The sequence below is a fragment of the Alligator sinensis genome, unplaced genomic scaffold, assembly GCF_000455745.1.
Source record: "Alligator sinensis unplaced genomic scaffold, ASM45574v1 scaffold280_1, whole genome shotgun sequence".
Taxonomy (NCBI): Eukaryota; Metazoa; Chordata; order Crocodylia; family Alligatoridae; genus Alligator; species Alligator sinensis.
Window position 1 is genome coordinate 5412199 of NW_005841835.1, and position 17617 is coordinate 5429815.

The window sequence follows — 17617 nt, forward strand, 5'->3', positions numbered from 1 at the left end:
CCTACAAATCCTGTTAGAAATCTCTCTCAAACATCTATTTTAATTTCCATGAGTCACATGGAAAGCCTAATGTCACAAGAAATGTATTTATTAAATTATTTTTATTTTACAAATATAATGCATTTCATTCTACTTTAATACAAAAGCTAGTATTATTTTGAGAATTAATTTTGTAATAAGAACTTGATACCAAAAGGACAGACTAGATGGGGAAGTTATAATACACACACAAGGCTACTGATTGGCCCCATTACAGCAAAACAATGGTTTTGCCACCAGCACTGTTGCTGATTTTAAACAAATATCTTCACAGAAACAGATGAGGCTGGGATGTTTTATAGAAGCCCAAGAGATTTCCAGTGGAAGCATTCCATGTTACAGGAATGCTCTATAAGCACAGCACGTCATTCATGGCAAGAAGGCTAGAATGGCAATATAGCCTAAGGCAGTGGTGTCAAATTCATTTGATCCTACAGGCTAGATGTGGACCATGGGGCTTCTCATGAGCCGGACAATCTGCAAGCAGCAGCAGTGGCGTTAATCTCAACAGCTGCTAGTACACTGCAGGCATGGCTCCAGAATTTAGAGGGTTAACATAGCCACCTCCCCCTCCCTTTTCCCCCTGCTGCCAATTTTATTCACCAATAGCAACTAAACTCCCAAAATTTGACAGGAGTATTATCCTCCTGGGATCTGGAGCTGCTGTGATGCAACAGCTCTAGCAACAAGTCCCATGGGTCAAATCCAACCTGCGCGATTAGGTTCTCCAGGTCACAAGAAGCCCTGAAACCTAAATGATAGCCCTGGATGAAAGGATTCTGACCAAAACAAATTAGCCCTGTGAGTCTTTGGATGCAGAAGGACACATTTAAGCACCTGAGCAATTAAGATGACTATGGGATGAGGTCTAAACAGTTGGAAAACAAGGTCCCACTAATCCAAATTGCCAAATACATAGTCTGAAAAACCACTCTCAGTACTCAAATGGAAAGAGCTTAGAAGAATGTGGTATTCAGAAACAGGACCCAGTCACATCCAACAGGGAACTGGACTAGGTCACCCACATTACATCTAGATAAAAAGGTAACATTATCTGAAGAATAAATAGATTTATATTTATAAATTTATATTTCTATAAATAAATAAATAGATGTATATTTGTCCAGATGTTTCAATTACTGCATGAGCTCAGAGCTCATGTTTCAATTACTGCTGTGGCTCAGAAACCTCCCGTGGATTAACACCACCAGAGGTGGGCCCACATCTGGCTCAAGAGGAGCCCCACAGTCTGGATCTAGCCTGTAGGCCCAAGGAGATTTGACACCCCTGATTTAGATAAATGATTGATAAATTATCCTAAAATTGAGAAATGTCTAATCCTCTGGTACTAGTTTTTGAATAGTGGCTGTATTATCAGTTGTTAAAAGCTTTATATATTAAAACAATTCTAAAAATTGCAGTATGATTGCTGTATTTATGGTGGAATAATCCTACAGTTATTTCCTTGGATGCCTAGTATGTAACTCTAATTTCCAAAATAATTTTTAATCTTTCACAAACTCTGTTAATGGAAATATATTAAATTTGCTTATTCAAAGCCAAGCTGATTACCAAGCTAACATGTACTTTCAGGATGTTTCTGATAATACGTTTCTTTCACAGTAATACAGTGAGAAGTTACTTACCATAGTAAAATGATGGCAATAACAACAACTAAAGATGTACTTCTCATTAACTAACATGCAAGAGAGTTCAAAGATAGACAATCAACTGTCAGTTTTAACAAGTTAGCAGTACCTCACAGTGTTGACGAGAAGCTTGAATTTCACATTCATATTTGTTCTTTACAGACTCTAAACACAACTCTCTATAGATACCTGAAAGCAGACAAATTAGAGACTTGTTATTTCTTTAGAGAGATAACCAATTTCAGAATTATCTTTCCAGAATTCTGCTGCTCATCCTAGCACTAGGTATGTGTAAAGAAATATTGTATTAGAAATGGACAGTGTTCAGCCAGTATCAAGTATAAACACTTTATGGAAAGTTAACTGTCTTAAAATTCAGGAGGTGAAACAGTACCCCTTCATTTTCTGTTCCAGTCTATTTTTATTAAGATAAAATGTTTCTCTTGTTATGCATATAGGGTGAAAACAAGTTTAAGTCTATCCCCCCAAGATTCTATCAATGCATCACATGATAAAGCTATTATACAACAGCTATCCTAATTCTAGCTGACCTAAATTGGCGCACTGAAAGACTTCCCAAGTAACAACCACAGTGTAAAAAACATATATGGGGCTTCAGGATAACAGTGGGCAGAGCTTTACCACAACAGTTAGCCCAGGATAAATGCCCATGAGTTCACTCTTCCCCCATGGTATATGGAAGTTAATCTGGGGTCTAAACTAGCAGTTTAACTTTCACTTTCTGCAGTAAGAGTAGACACATGGACAAAAAGCTAATACACTGTACTCTTGCCCTCCTCCAAGCACAGTACATGGTTTGTATGTTCATACTGTAACAGCAAAGTGTCAAACTCATCTGCCCCTATGGGACAGATGAAGGGCATGGGACTGGTCTGGCAAGCTGCACTGGGCCTACAGACAACCACATCTGCTCTCCAGAGTGACTCTGCACGCAGTGCATGGGGCTAGGGATAGCACATACAGCATACGGGACTAGATGGAGAGCTCCACAGGCAGCACTGAGGGCCAGATGATAGGGGTCCATGGGCCAGAACTGGCCTAGAGGCTGTATCTTTGACACCCCTGCTCTAATACAATGACCTTAACTTGGTTGATGTTTCTAGGTACAATCTCTATACTAAGTAGGGGTGCACCAGTAAAGATTTTTTTTTGTGCCAATACCAATGGCCGATTATTAACAAGTCATATTGGCCAATACTGATCTGATTGCCGATATGCAGCCCGCCAGCATGGAGAGCAGCATTTGGCTGGTAAGTCTGTTGGGGTGGGGGGAGGGCATGGGAGGAGCAGATCAAGATCCCTGCGGTGAGGGAGGGAAGGGGCTGGGGCAAGTGCTGCCCAGTAGGGGTGGGGCATGGGACAGAGCTGCACGGCTTGTTCAGAGGGCGGATCCTGCACCTACACACACCCCCAGGGAAGCCATGGGGGGCGTGTGCACCTTGGATCTGTGAACGGGGCAAGGACGAGCTGCTGCTGCAGGCTGGGGGCAGCACCGGGCTCTTCCCGGCAGAAGGTCTGGGCCAGGGCTGCACTTGGGGCAGGCAGCAGCAGCAATGAAAGGGGGAGCTATGGCATATTTTGGCCCCCCCATACCCCCTTCCCCCACCCACCAAGAGCCAGGAGGCAGCTGACAGCACGACCACAGGTTGCTGCAGCCTACTTTAGCACCCCCCTGCCCAGTCTATGCTGGAGAAGGCCTTCAACATTTTGAAACACTTTGGCCAGGAACACCATAGTGTGCCTACGTGTGCCCCCTAACTGCAATATTTCCTTTTTGATGTATTTATAAGACATGCATTTCACTTGAACATTGTTTTGTTACATCAATGTGCAACCTGATAAACTATAAGTAGTTTCTCAAAAGTGAAGTGTGTTACCTGTCAGCTCTGTGTTCCTGAGGGAGCCCTGGCACCCAGCTTGCTGGACTTACAAAGGACTTTTTCTATTCCCCCCCCACCCCCAATCTAACCAGAACTAAGCAGAAGAAAAGTTTAATAGGCATCTCAGGCTGTAAATTCCCCAGTCCCAGTATGGGAGGCCTCTTTAAACTTGATTGACTAAAACTCGGTCACCGGGTTAGGGAATGTTGAGGCAAGAGACCGAGTCAGAGGGGATAGGGACACCATTTGAACAATAGTTAAGGGTTCATCACAGTGTCCAGCCCGTTGGAGCCCTGACCACAAATGCTGTCATACTTTTCCCGGGATGATTGGTGGAAGTCCTCCCCGCAAAGTTTATGAACACTCCAAGTAATCTCCTTGAGTCTGTTAAAAGACTACAGTAAAATCTGAAAGTCATGCTAAACTGAGGCTTATTCCCAACCCATAAAATACAAAACACTGATGCCGACTTCACAGTGCAAGCATAGCTAGGCCATCTGAGAAGATCCCTTCCAGTATATTCATAATAATTTCAAGCTGGCTCCTAGGTGTCTGGTTACTCCTTAAAATTTAATGTTTTTCCTGGTTGTTAATCAGTTTCTTGAGATGTTCCAAACCAGATAACCCCTTGTCACTGAAAAAAGTAATTCATTTAAATTTAAACTGTTTATATAACAGGATTTTCCCTGTCAATTATGGCTTGGGACTCTCCTGATTTACACAATTAAAAAAATGCTTTGAAGAGGCTAGACTAAGGGTATAAGAAAGCTGTAAAGCAGCTAACAGTGTGCTTCAAGAAAGAAAAATCTCTCTGACACCATCTGCTGTTGTTCTTGAGAAGCTGGGAGAAACAGATCATCTCCCTTCAAGGATCGTGCTGAGAACTTTGCTTGTCAACAAATCACACAAGTGCCTTGGAACGGTAAGATCCCAGCTCTCGCTCTCTCTCTTTTTCTTTTTCTCTCTAGGCATAACTTTCTGAACCTGAATTTTATTAGTTAAGCTTGAGCTAGGTTTCCCCAAATACTCAATAAAACCAGGGTAATATTGTAATTATTTTTGTTTGTTTTCCCTTGCATGTCTATTATTACTAGTACCATTATAAATTTCATATACTTAGCAATAAATAACTTTTATAGTCAAACTGGTAGTAACTGGGTGTATTTTTCCTTCTCCACTTCTTCTCCACTTGCTCTGCAGCAACATTTCTTTTACCTAAGCCAAAGTTCCCTGTGGAGCCCAAAAATACTGTGGGGTCCACTCATCAAGAGGCTACCACTACTAGGACAGTTAGGGCAAAAGATTGGGACATGCTGAGTTTAAGATACATAAGGGGATCAGCTCATACAGGCTGATTGACCCAGTTTGGCTCAGACGTGCCCTAATGAACTGAATGCTGGCCCATGAGGGTGTCAGCTGGACACCCAGCCGGATTCAGAGGTATTCTGTTCACCTGTGTGCTTGTGTCTGACTGCATTTTATTGTTACCTTAATGAACCGATTCCTGGCATATGAGGGTGTCAGCCTGTACATGCTGATCAACCCATGTCGTTCGTGTGTGCGTGTGCGTGCGTGTGCGTGTGCGAGAGAGAGAGAGAGAGAGAGAGAGAGAGAGAGAGAGAGAGACTGATGTGGTGGCTGGAGGAACCCAGCCCACTAAAACCAAGTCCTGCAAGATAGCTCCATTGGGGGTGAAGACTTGCAGAAGGGAGAGATACAGCTCCGTACAGAAACACCAGTAACACAAGCCGCACATTGATAGAATGACAAAGACCCTAGAAATGTATCCCTAATAAATGAGCACACCCCCAAGTGATAGGCAAATCTAGTAGCAAGTGAAAAAGATGACAATGGCCTTAAACACTTTTGTAAGCAGCTCATTAAGCATGGCGTGAGTGCTTTAAGAAATCTGATAGTTTTCCTTCTAAGTTAGAGAACTTTAGATCCCGGGGAACTTTAGTTCTGCTACTACTTTAGAAGGACTGTTCAACATCTAAGTGGCCACATGTCACACAGGCCACATCCCCCCCCACCCCAGGCCATATGTCACATGGCACAGACCCCCTGTGAGGTGAGCGTCCCCCCGTCAAGGGTCAATCCCTGCTGTGTCGGGCATAAGCCCCAGGCACCCAAATCCCCAGGCTGTTCCACTCTAACCAAAGTGTCTCAATGCCCACCTTGCTGGGGTCATCTGACCCCAGCAGTCTTTCCTGCCCAAGTGCAGGGGGGCTGGGCCTGATGATCTGTAAGATCCCTTCCAGACCCTAATAACTATAAAACTCAAGGGGGGCGGGGAAGGTGGGGGAGGCAGGCAGAAGCTGGAAGAGAGAAGAGGTCCCTGAAGACCACAATAGCAGCAAGAGAACAGTGGGGGAGCAGTGACCAGGCCAGAAACCTAGGGGCTGTGTGTTAACCCCTTGCAGGCGACATGCATTCTTTAGACCGCCTGGTGAACATCCCTGAACTTCAGCATTGGTTTCAAAACATTTTTGTAACATTGGTCTTTTTTTAAGCTTCCTTAGGTTCTAACAGCCTATAATTTTATCCCAGCAGGAGTTCTCCTGGTTGGATTTTGTACAATCTCTCTCTCCCACTACTCTCTCAAGATTTATCATTTTTAGGTCAAGTAATCAAGCTGATGACTAGGAGAAAAAAATAGTGACACTTTCCTTTAACAAGTAACCATAACTTTTGAAATTCTCTGGAACCCACTCAGAGGGAAAGACCACTAATATTCTCTGAATTTAAAAGATGGCCTTTCTGACTTGGATCATGTGTATTATTTTAACCCACCCTAATTAGGGTTCCTCTTTCTTCTCTTTGCCTCTCTTCTTCTTCAGAGATGTGCTCTCCTTCAGACAGTGTCACTTATGATCTAAGTGGGTGAGAGGAATATTGGGTATTTTGCCTCTGCATACCACCTAGCTCTTAATATCTGCATTAGGATCTAAGACTTAAAACAGACAACCCAAAGACAAGCCAGAAAAGCCTGTTATGTCAATACTAGAAGAAGGCTAATTGAGAACTAAAAGATGGTTAAGTAATCCTTCTAAGGTTAAGAATTAGTAGCCCTAGAAATCCTCAGTTATCCTCAGTTGAAGGAGCAATAGGGGAAACTCCAGAATAAGAGTGTACTGAGTAATTTTGATCTGGGCTTCTGGATCTGACCTGCCTTCCTTTCTTGCATATAACTGAAGGAGTGAAGAGCTGCATCAGTACTAATGTTGCTAAGACTGGCAGTTTTGATCCTTTTCCAGCAGTTTTCATCTGACGCTTGTCTTCTAAGAGGACATATGCATCATTTCTCTGGCTAGAGACCTCCTCATTGTCTGATTCTTTGCTCTTTTCCAGTTTAAGTCCCATAGACTAATTTAGCTGCACAGGTCACCATCCACAGACTTCACAATGGGGGATGAACAGGAGGAGATCTTTTTTTTTCCTGTTTCTGTCATACCAGTGCTCCGTCTGTATACTGTTGGCCTTGACCTATAATATTCTTCAGCAAGAGAGCAAATGGAGTTGACAAAAATCTCTCTCAGCTTTGGCTTCTCCACATAATTAAAAAACAAAACCTGAAATCCAGTTAGCTAAATGGTAGATGTTTAAAATCCAATACTGCTCTGCTGTGAACCAACAGTATCTGAACAAGCAAGCTGCATAAATGAAGATGTATTGAGAAAAAGGACTCTAACTAGGTTTCAAATTTCTCTCTTTTTTTTTTTTGCGGGGGGGGGGGGGGAGAAAACAGAGAGGCGAGCTGGGATGAATTCATTCTCTTTGAGGGGAAGAACACGACTGAAGGGGGCTGCATAGTGAAATGGAAGCGTCTCTGAATCTGAGACAGCAGAACAAAACCAGTAAAATTTTTATGAGGTAGGTCACTCCAATTCTGCCAGTGACCCACGAGTGCAGGTTTGACCCCAAAACTGCAAACAAGATGTAGATAGTGTATCTTCTAGTTATGGTTTTATATGATCAGTTGAGATTTCTTAGTTTCAAAAAAGATGCACATCTAACTTATATAAAGGGTTCTAATAAATTCTCCCACACAGTATCTTTTAAATGATACAAACAAATTTTTAACTTTTGTTTAAAAAGGTTTATGGTTTGTTAAGTGTTTCCTAAAACTTCACATCTGTAAGAACCACACTCTAAAACAAGATACTGACCTTGAATCTACATAGTAAATGTACACTGTTAAAGAGCAGCAATAATTTCACATTCCTACCTGCCACCTTTGTTCGGATTTGCATATTTTCTTGCAAAGCTGCCAGCGGTTCCAAGTACTCTGGGGCCTTTCCAGCTATGACTTCCTGCAGTTTCGCATCCACCTGACTTAATCTCTCTTTGTAAAGTCTCAAATTGTAAAAGGAGAGTATTAAGTAAAAGGGGAAAAAAACACAAGCACAATCACAGAAATAATTTTCAATGAAAAAATTATTTGCACAATCCCATATCTAATCTAATCCTCCCATAGCAGAAAATTAAAACCTATAAATTTGTATTTGTTGCCACTAATTTTCCAAGCTTTGTAATAAATTCTCTTGCATATTTTTTATAGAAGGCGTAAGCAGATATGAAGTCCAAGATTGTCTATCCTTTTCTAAAGATGAAGTACAAAGATTTTTGCTCTCACAAGGCATCTAGATAAATCTAATTAATACCCCAGAGAGGAGCCTTGGTAATAATATATACTGGTGTATACTATTCCAAATTCTATTTAAAAAAGTAATAAAATGGATCTTGACACAGTTCCATATTTTTATACCCCCAGCATTTTGGGAAGACAGACTCATGCCATCCCCTCTAATGGCATTTGGGGAAGATCTACACCTGGAAACCTCATGAAGTGAACTAAGGAAGAAGTTACTCTTAATCTTAATCATCAGTCTTCTTAAAATGGCAGCATTTGAAATCATCTTTAAATAGAAAAACGTTTTCAAAACATGCTACTTACTGATCTTTGAGGTCTGTAAACTGTTTTTCAAGGTTGGACATTTCATCTAAACATTCCATTCTTCTTCTTTCACAGTCCTCATCATCCATTTCTATGAATAAAAAAAAGTTAATTTCTTTGCAAAGTAATAGAATAAAATATAACATTTCTCTCTCAGCCTTTCCTCATAAGTCTTGCTCTCCAGGCCTCTAATCATTTCTGTTGCTCTGTATTGGACTCTTTCCAAACTGTTCACATCCTATTTGAAGTGTGGGGCCCAAAACTGAGCACAGTACTACAAATGAAGCCTCACCAGTGCTGAATAGAGCAAAAGAATCACTTTCCCTGATTTGCAAGTAACACTCCTTTAATACAACTCAGTATATTCTTGGCTATTTTTTGAAACAAGAGCACACTACTGGCTCATATTCAGCTTATGGTCTACTGCGGGGCTGCCCAACCTGTTCGTGGCCAGGGCATCATATCCCACAGGCCACACACTGCAGGGGTTGCACAAGGCAGGGCACAGGCTCCCTGGGCACTCCCCTGCTGCACCAAGCAAGCAGGCACTCCCTACGCCTCATTGCACCAAGCACGGGGACATTCCCTATTGTGCAGGCATGCATGCACTTTCTGTGCTGCCCTAGGCATGCAGGTACTTCTCCCCCTCCACCCCACAGCACCATGCAGGTGCACAAAGGCACCCCACCCCTACCTTCAGCTCCTTGTGCACAGGCTCCTCCGTTGCACCGTACCAGCACCCCATACCATGGGATTCCCCCATACTACAGGCTGTGCCACACTGCACGGGCCTACCCTGCCCCTGGAGCCAGAAGGAGAGAAAGCCCAAAGCCTACAAAAGAAGCAGCCAGGAGGGGGAGCCCAGAGCTTCCTCCAGTATGTAGTGACTGAGGCAGCAGCAGCTGGGTGGGAGTAAAGGTGGCAATCTAACCCCCTCACAGGCCACATGCAGCCTGCAAGCCACCAATTGAACAGCACCGGTCTACTGTAACCCCCAGGTCCTTCTCTGTAGTACTAAAGCATAGCCAATCATTTCCTGGTCTGTATTTCTGCATGTAATAGTCTGTCCCAAGTGCAGGGCTTTGCACTTGTCCTTGTTGAGTCTCACGTGATTGGCTGCAGACCATTTTTCCATTCTATTCGGGTCATTCTAGATCCGAGCCCTGCCCTCCAGCGTGTCTGCAATTCCACCCAACTTCGTGTCATCCACAAATTTGCTAAGCATGTCCTCATCCCAGCATCCATATCATTAATGAAGATGTTGAGCAGTACCAAACCCGGAACAGACCCCTGAGCAACCCTACTTGATACCTTCCCCCAACACTGAGACATTGATATCAGACACTGAGTCACTGATGTGAGCACAATGATTCAACCTTACAGGAGCCCTCTAATCTGTATATCCTAAACTTGCTAATGAAAATATCATGGGAGAAGACGGGGTCAAAAGCCTTGCTCAAGTTAAGGCAGGGGTTCCCAAACTGTGACACACATACCCCTGGGGGTACACCAGACATATCTGGGGGATAGGTGAGAGGAAATTGTGTTAATGGTGGATTTCATTTTCATTATTATAATAATAATTGGCATTTAAGGGGTTAAAATACAAACCGTATGCTGGTAGGGATATGTGGGCAGCTGGTAAATCTGGAAGGGGGTATGCAATAAGAAAAAGTTTGGGAACCTCTGAGTTAAAGTATATCACATCAACTGCTCTCCCCACATCCACAAAGCCTATCCCCTTATCATAGAAAACAAGTTGGTCAGGCATGACTTGCTTTTGGTGAATCTACACCAGCTGTTCCTAATCATCTTGTTCTCCTCAAGGTGCTTCACAATACATTCCTTAAGGACCTGCTCCATGATCTTTCCAGATATTTAAGTCAGGCTGACTGGTCTGCAATCCCCTGGATCCTCCTCCTCCCCTTTCTTAAAAATGGGCACTATATTTCCCCTTTTCCACTCATCCAGGATCTCACCCAAACTCCATGAATTCTCAAAGAGGATAGACAATGGCTCTGAAATTACCTCAGCCAATTCTTTCAGTACCCTAGGGTGCATCCCATCTGGCCCTACCAACTCGAAAGCATCAAGATTCTCTAAGTAATCCATAACCTTTCCTGTTACTCCTCTAGACTGTTTGTCTCCTTCCCTGTCTTTGCTGTCAGCTGCACCCATCATGTGGTAGTTGTCCCTATTTATGAAGACTGAAGTAAAAGGCTTTTACTTCCCACTGTTTTCAATAATATAGAACAGAACCTGAAAAGTAGTTTCTCAAAAAGAAAAATTTCCAATTTTTCCCCACTTTAAGAGTCTTTCTACTCATCTTTTCTATAGTTATTGGAGGACGACTTGGGGAGACAGAAGGAAAGTGTCTCAAGAACTGTTTCATGAGTGCTCACCACACAAGTGGAAAGGACAGTGCTGCTCACTCTAAGGGTATAATCACAGTTCACTTGCAATAGTTGCAAATCTTTGGGATGCTGTGATGTAGTACATTAAGATAATCCTGGCCTAAAAGGAAGCAACTCTGTAATGGAACAATGGCACTTAACATGCATTAAATTGCCTGAACATGCATTTGCTCACATTTTAACTGCACAGTGTTAAGTTGAATGTGTGACACCACCCTAACAGAAATATACTTTCTTCCAGGAGTTAGAGCCATTTAAGTTCAAATATTAACAAAAACAACAGTTTTAAAAAATGATGATAAAAAACTCTAATCCTTTCTGAATTTCACAGGTGTCAGTCTCTTGTGTTTACAATGATCCTAATTCTTTACCCAGAGCATTTCAGGAGAGATTTAAAACATACACAGATTTTTAACGAGTTTTTTTCTCTTTTTTTTATATGCCATGAAGAACTGAAGAAGAGTATATCACACAATTTTTTTCCCTTTGCAGTTAATTATTTAGGTTGTACAAATTAAGACATCATCCAGATTCTTCTACAAAACTACAAAATTGTACAATCTTTTCTTCAATGCCTGATGAAGGGTGTTTGTGCCCGAAAGCTTACAATTAAAGAATTCTTTTTGCAAAAATCTTGTTGGTCTGATAAAAGATATCATCTCTACTACGAGTCCCAATTGTCTTTTCCTCTAGAGCCTAGACCAGGGGTGGGCAACGTTTTTTGGCTGGAGTGCCGAAAAACACCACAATGCCTACCTCGGAAGGTGCTGGAGTGCCGGCATGGCAGAAAAACAAAATGAGGGCAAGGGGTACATGGCAGGATGCCCTGCTTGTGCCCCTTGCCCCCCACCCAAAGCCCCTCCCCCACAGCCTGGGCTCTGTGGCTGCCACCAGCTACCCCGGCTCTGGGTAGTTGCTGGAGCCTGGGCTGCTCCCAGCAGGGCTTGTAGCGTCCCAGCTGCCTGCTGGGAGCAGCCTGGGATCCCGGCTGGCAGCAGCTCCCCAGAGCCGGGGCCGGCTACAGCCGGGAGCCTCCAAACAGCTGTACCAGGCTCCGGCCTCACCTCTGCACCAGCGCGTGCAGGCACGCCTCAGAGGTGGCGGTGGGGGAGGGACCTGAGGCAGCACAGCCCTGGTCTCTCCCCAGCTCCCGGCATGGAGGGGATGAGCCTGGCGCGGCTGTTTGTAGCCAGCCCAGGCTCTGAGCTTGCCGAAACTCAGTAAGTGGCCCTCTGCCCAAAATAATTGCCTGCCCCTGATTTAGATCTAGAGCTAAGAACAATTCTATCTAACACAATCCATTGATTAAACAGTCAGTGCCGCATCATTCAACAAGTTCAAAGTGAACCTTTACATGGACAGGAGCCAACATAGGCTACAGCAATTGCCTTGGACTTGAGTACAGTTTCCTGCTCTATCCAATTGTGTGTGTGACCTTGACCCAAGTCACTCAAGCTCTACATAAACTTACCAGGCTAGGCAGCAGTGCCCTAAAGCAGGGATTGGCAAGCTACAACCTGCAAAGCTATGGGATCCTATCCATGGAGTTTGGGGACTTCCATGCCATTTCTGTAGTGCAGACTTTTGCCCATACTGCAGCAAGGTGGTGAGGAGAAGTGGCAAGATCTCAGTGATGGCCTGCACTGAACCCAAGCCAGGTCATTGTGGCCTGCCACTAAAAAAAAAGTTGCCCGCCACTGCCCTAAAATACAACGTTCTGGTCTGACTGCTCTCTCCTAAACCAATAGCATAGACCAGGGGTATCAAACTTGCGGCCTGCAGAATCACATTGTGTACTTAATACAGTTTCTTTGTACTGTAGGAAAGGCCAGGGCAAGTAAAGACATGACCCATCATCAAAATCTGGGGCACCCGATCCACAGAGTCCTGCTGCAACTGAGAGAGGCGCTCCAGCTGGAAAGAGAGAAGGCAGAACATCACTGTCCCAAACCTGAACCTGGAGAAAGCTTATGGCAGAGTATCCCACCAGTTCCTCTTTGAGATGCTGAAGCAGATGGGAATCTTCCCAACCTTTGTTCACTGGATCAGGACCCTCTACACGGACATGAGCAACAAGGTGCAGGTGAACAGGTTCCTGAGTGCATGGATCACAGTGGAGCTGGGGGTCTGGCAGGGCTGCCTGCTCTCCCCAATCCTATTTATCTGCACAATTGAACCTCTGGCCCAGTGGATCAGGCAGGACCCCAGGATCTGAGGAGTTCACATACCAGGCAGCAGCAGAGAAGGTCCTGGTCTACATGGATGATCTGAATGTTCTGTGCCAAAGCAAGTGGTCATTAAAAAGAACTCTGTGGCGCACAGATCTCTGAGGCAGCAGCAGGGGCCAAGCTCAGTGTGGGCAAGAGCACCTGCCTGTGGGCAAGCTCAGTGACCTGGAATCCCTGCGTGTCTCTGGTCCCCTGCGAGGGTGTCAAGATCCTCAGGCTGGAATTCAACCCCAAGCTGAGCAGCAGGAAAGCATATGAAAAGACAGAGGACAAGGTAAAACACAGGTTGGGTCTGTGGCACTCTCACTGCCTTTCTATGGGGGGGCACGTGGCACTTATGAAAGCAGGGTTGCTTCTACTTCTGTACACCACACTGGTCTTCCCCCTTCTAAGCATATCACCCACAAAATCCAGAGAGTGATGCGTGTATTCTTTTGGGGCTCCAGATGGAAGAAGGTAGCCAGAAAGAATCTGTATAGGGTCAAACGAGCAAGGGGTAGGGCCATGCCAGACACCCTCCTGTTCCTCTGGGCAAAGTACATAAGCCAGATCTGTAAACTGGCAATGGGCACAGAGTCCAAAACAGCCTGTCTTGTGAGATATTTTGCAGGGCACCTCCCGAGACACTGGGAGGCGTTCACGTCAACCAATAGGAGACCGTGGCTCATGGACCCACCTCAGTTCTGCAAGATCCTGAATGAACTTCACAGCATGTACAGCCTACGGAATGCAGGCCCCACCATGGCCAACCACAAGAAGATACAGGAGCGGGGGTGAGACTTAGAGATATCGTCACCCGTAGACTTCCTCCCGGGCGATGCTTGCCAAGCTGTGTGGGAGCGCATCTGCCACACGGGCCTGTGCAAAGACCACAGAAACTCGAACTGGCTGATAGCCTACCGAGCCCCTTCAGTGAGGGTTTGGACACATAGGAAGGGGCAGCCGGGGAGATCCTGCTGCCTGATGGCAATCTGCCTAGGAGCCACTGAGACGATCAACCACCTCCTATGGCTCTGCTCTTATGCCAAGGAGGTGTGGAAAAAGGTAAAGTGGCTCTGCAAAGCGATGACAGGGGTCAGACAGCTGACCAGAGAGGCAGCGCCATATGGGCACCTGACCGTTGGCCTGCTTCGATCAGTTCATGTCCTGCATCAGGAGCACCCTGCGGAAATCCAGGAACCTCCTGATGTACAGACACATGAACTAGAGGTGGCAGACTGTGTTAAAATGGCCCTGAGCAAACTCCCATACTACTATCAGCAACTGGCAGCACAGGACAGTGAGGACACAGCCAAATCCACCTGGCAGAGGGATACCTGACACAGGATCTTCCAAGACTTACTCCAAGTTGGGAAACGGACAGCAAAGAGGATGTCGAGACAACTGGATTCGAAGGCAGCAACAAGCACAGCAGCAGCAGATGCTCCAGTGAGAGCGATAACAAGTGAACCGAGTTTTTAAACCCCGTATTCAGGGAGAGGACTAAGAGACAGTGGGTTTAAGGGAGATGCAGCCTTGTGGACGGGTGTGCAAAAGCATGGTTCCACAGGTACACATACTGTAATAGGTGCACAGGTTTTTCTTTTGTAGGTGAAGGCACAAATAAATGATGAAAAGTGACTAGGTGTGTATGTGTACATGTGTACACACACACACTAACACACACACATCCCCCTTTATGTATATATAAAGACATATACTTTTACCCCAAAAAAAGTGTTTTATAGTCATGCTCAGTGTTGACTATATTTAATTAATGACATAGTTGGTTTCCAGTACAAAGCACATACTACTTTTAGTAGCAGTTCATAGCTAGGTGATGTACTTAATACAGTTTCTTTGTACATGAATGTAAGATGAGGTGTTTTCTTCCCCATACTGATTGGGGGAAACAAATCCTTGTCTGGTATTCAAGTATATACAATATTTCTCAGAACTGTAATGCAGATAGATACAATAATGACTGTATTCATACTATAACGATGGGGGCTGTTATTTAAGGACCTGACACATTTACACGGCTTGCTCCTGTTTTTTTTCACATCAGACAGCTGAAACCTCAACACCCAGGGTACACTTTGCCCAATCTCTAGCATATGATTAACCCTGAAAGAACTGGAGTAAGGCCACACCAACGTGCACTACATCAGTGAAGGCATCATACAGCTTCAGCTTTTCCCAGGGTTGCCATTCACTCAAGCAAATTGGCTGTTACTTGCATCCCCCACTGTAGCAAGGCTGTAACAATATCTGCTCCACAGAGCTTGCCAGGAATAATCACTTTCCCCGTCTGCTCTGGATCCCTGTGCCCAGCCCTGCAGTAGCTCTCACCTTTCACTAAGATGGTGATTGGAGCTCTGATCTCGCACTGGTGAGACCCTGGACTTCCCAAGCCCCAGAGATTTAGGCAGCACCATCCTGAACAACTCGCTACCCAGTTTGGTTAAGCAGCACTGGCCACCTCAGCCATTCTCAGGCGACTGGAGCCTGCCCTTTGCCCTAGCAAGAAGGGAAAGGAACTGCCTGCCTCTTGCACAGAAACGGAGGGAGACGGGATACGCCCCCGGGAAGCCAGGACAGCGGTTCTCAACCTCCCAGCCCTCGGGCACCGCTGCTAAGCGCCAGCTCTCCGTCCCCAGTAGTTTCTGACTGGGAACTAGGCAAACCCAACGCGAGGGACACCGGGACAGCCGGGGGCACGCCCCACACGGGGCAGATGAGCTGAAACCCCGCCCTCGCCCCGCCACCCCGCCTCGGAAGCACCGAGTCAGCGAGGAGCCGGCGGAAGCAGACTCAGAGGCGGGGCGAGCGCCGCACGGCGCATCGGCCCGGGGAGGAGCGTCAACGGCTCCGAAACCGGGGCGGGGCGGGCGCCCTGAGGCGGCATTTCCCCGCGGGGCGGAAGGGACCGGAGAAGGGAGGCAGACCTGGGCCGAGGGGGCGGGGCGGGACCCCCGTGGGGCGCGGCCAGCTGAGGCGCTGGGGCTGAAGGGGCCTCGTTCTCGCCGTAATCCACCTCCATCTCATCGTGGTTGTTCTCCTTCTTTTCCCGCGAGTGGACCGGCATCGTGCCCACGCCCGTCGTCGCCGTCGCCGCCGCCGCTAACCCCGGCCCCTCCTCCTCCTCCTCCTCAATGAGCCCGCGCCATCCTTGCCCCGGCGCAGCCGAACCCCCTGGCGTCGCCCCACCGCCCATTGGCGGGTTCCGCGCCGAGTGGGTGGCTCCCGCACGCTCTCGGCAGGCTTGGTTGGCCCGCGCGCGGTGCATCTCGGGACTCGTAGTGCCGCCCGTAGTGAGGCGGTGCCGCGGTTCCGTGCCGGGGCAGGGGAAGTGAGCGGCGGCCCGTTGCGATCGGAGGCGCCGCCGGTTGGGCTGAGGGACAGCCCCGGGCCACGGCCCCGCCCTTGTCCCAGCCTCAGGCCCGAGGTTGGCGGCTCGGATCTGGCAGGATTGCCCGGGCGGAGGTTTCTCCTCTCCCCCTGCTCCGACCCGTGACCTCTCTTCATCTCCTGGTGCAAGCGGTGCTCAAGCCCCCGGGCCGCATCCGGCCGCGGAGTCCGCGACGGGCTCCCCAAGGCTCCGGACATCTACCGGGGAGCCAGGGCAATTCATAAGCCCCCGCCGCCAAATTTCCGAGCCCCACGGGGCAGGTGATAGGGGTCGCGCTAGCCCGCGCAGGACCTGGACCCGCAGGGGAGGGGCAGGCGGGATCTAGCGCACACAGGGCTGGGGGCAGGGCAGCGGGCCCAATCTGGCACAAGCTGGGGCTGGGCTGGCAGGGCTGATCCAGAATATGGGGCTGGGGCTGTGATCTGGCACATGCCAAATTGAGCTCAAGGTCTGTATTTGGCCCATGGAGCCAAAACATTGGGCACCGCTGTCCTAGTAGATGTAATATCAGTTTTTAATTACACCTGACTTTAAGTCTGCTCCCTAGGGCTGACAATAACCACTGGGAGGGGTTTGGTAATTAGGAGGATTTCATAGTCAGTAGACATAAAGAAGGACTAAGAACCAATGTTGTCTTGAGTTGTGCTGTGTTCTACAGGCCTGAATTCCAGGATTGTTCTGTTTGCCCTCCAGCCATATTAGGGGTTGCTGTATTGAACAGAGATGGTTAACAAAACTGTTTCCATGTTATGACGGGAGGTGGTTATGTCCACTGAAGCAAAGAATTATGTCTCATTTAAGTGCTGAGTTCTACAGATTGTGTCCATAATAGTACACAAAGTAGTCTGTCTCCTTGCTTGGCATGGGGACCATCAAGAGTGGGATGACATGATGTTATACAGGATGCTGATTTCTTGGTATGTATAGGCAACATCTCAGAAGAAAGCTTTGGGACAAGAGTTAAAATGGCAGTAACTATTTATAGTGCTAGAATCATTGCTACAAAATAGGCTTACTTTTAGTTTTTAGGCTAGGTGT

At 46.5% G+C, this 17617-nt stretch overlaps 1 protein-coding gene across 1 annotated transcript in view; it reads right to left on the bottom strand.

The window, feature by feature from the left end:
• The window catches only part of BRMS1L (BRMS1 like transcriptional repressor), a 31712-nt gene extending 15329 nt beyond the window's left edge, over positions 1–16383 (bottom strand). The window contains exons 1-6 of the mRNA XM_025201795.1: positions 16116–16383; positions 10623–10740; positions 9241–9310; positions 8547–8637; positions 7818–7945; positions 1798–1877 (exon numbers count right to left, since the gene is read on the bottom strand). Of these exons, the coding sequence (XP_025057580.1) occupies positions 1798–1877; positions 7818–7945; positions 8547–8637; positions 9241–9310; positions 10623–10740; positions 16116–16255 (627 nt within the window). The 5' untranslated portion in view covers positions 16256–16383. The remainder of the gene's footprint in view (positions 1–1797; positions 1878–7817; positions 7946–8546; positions 8638–9240; positions 9311–10622; positions 10741–16115) is intronic.
• Positions 16384–17617: the final 1234 nt, after the last annotated feature.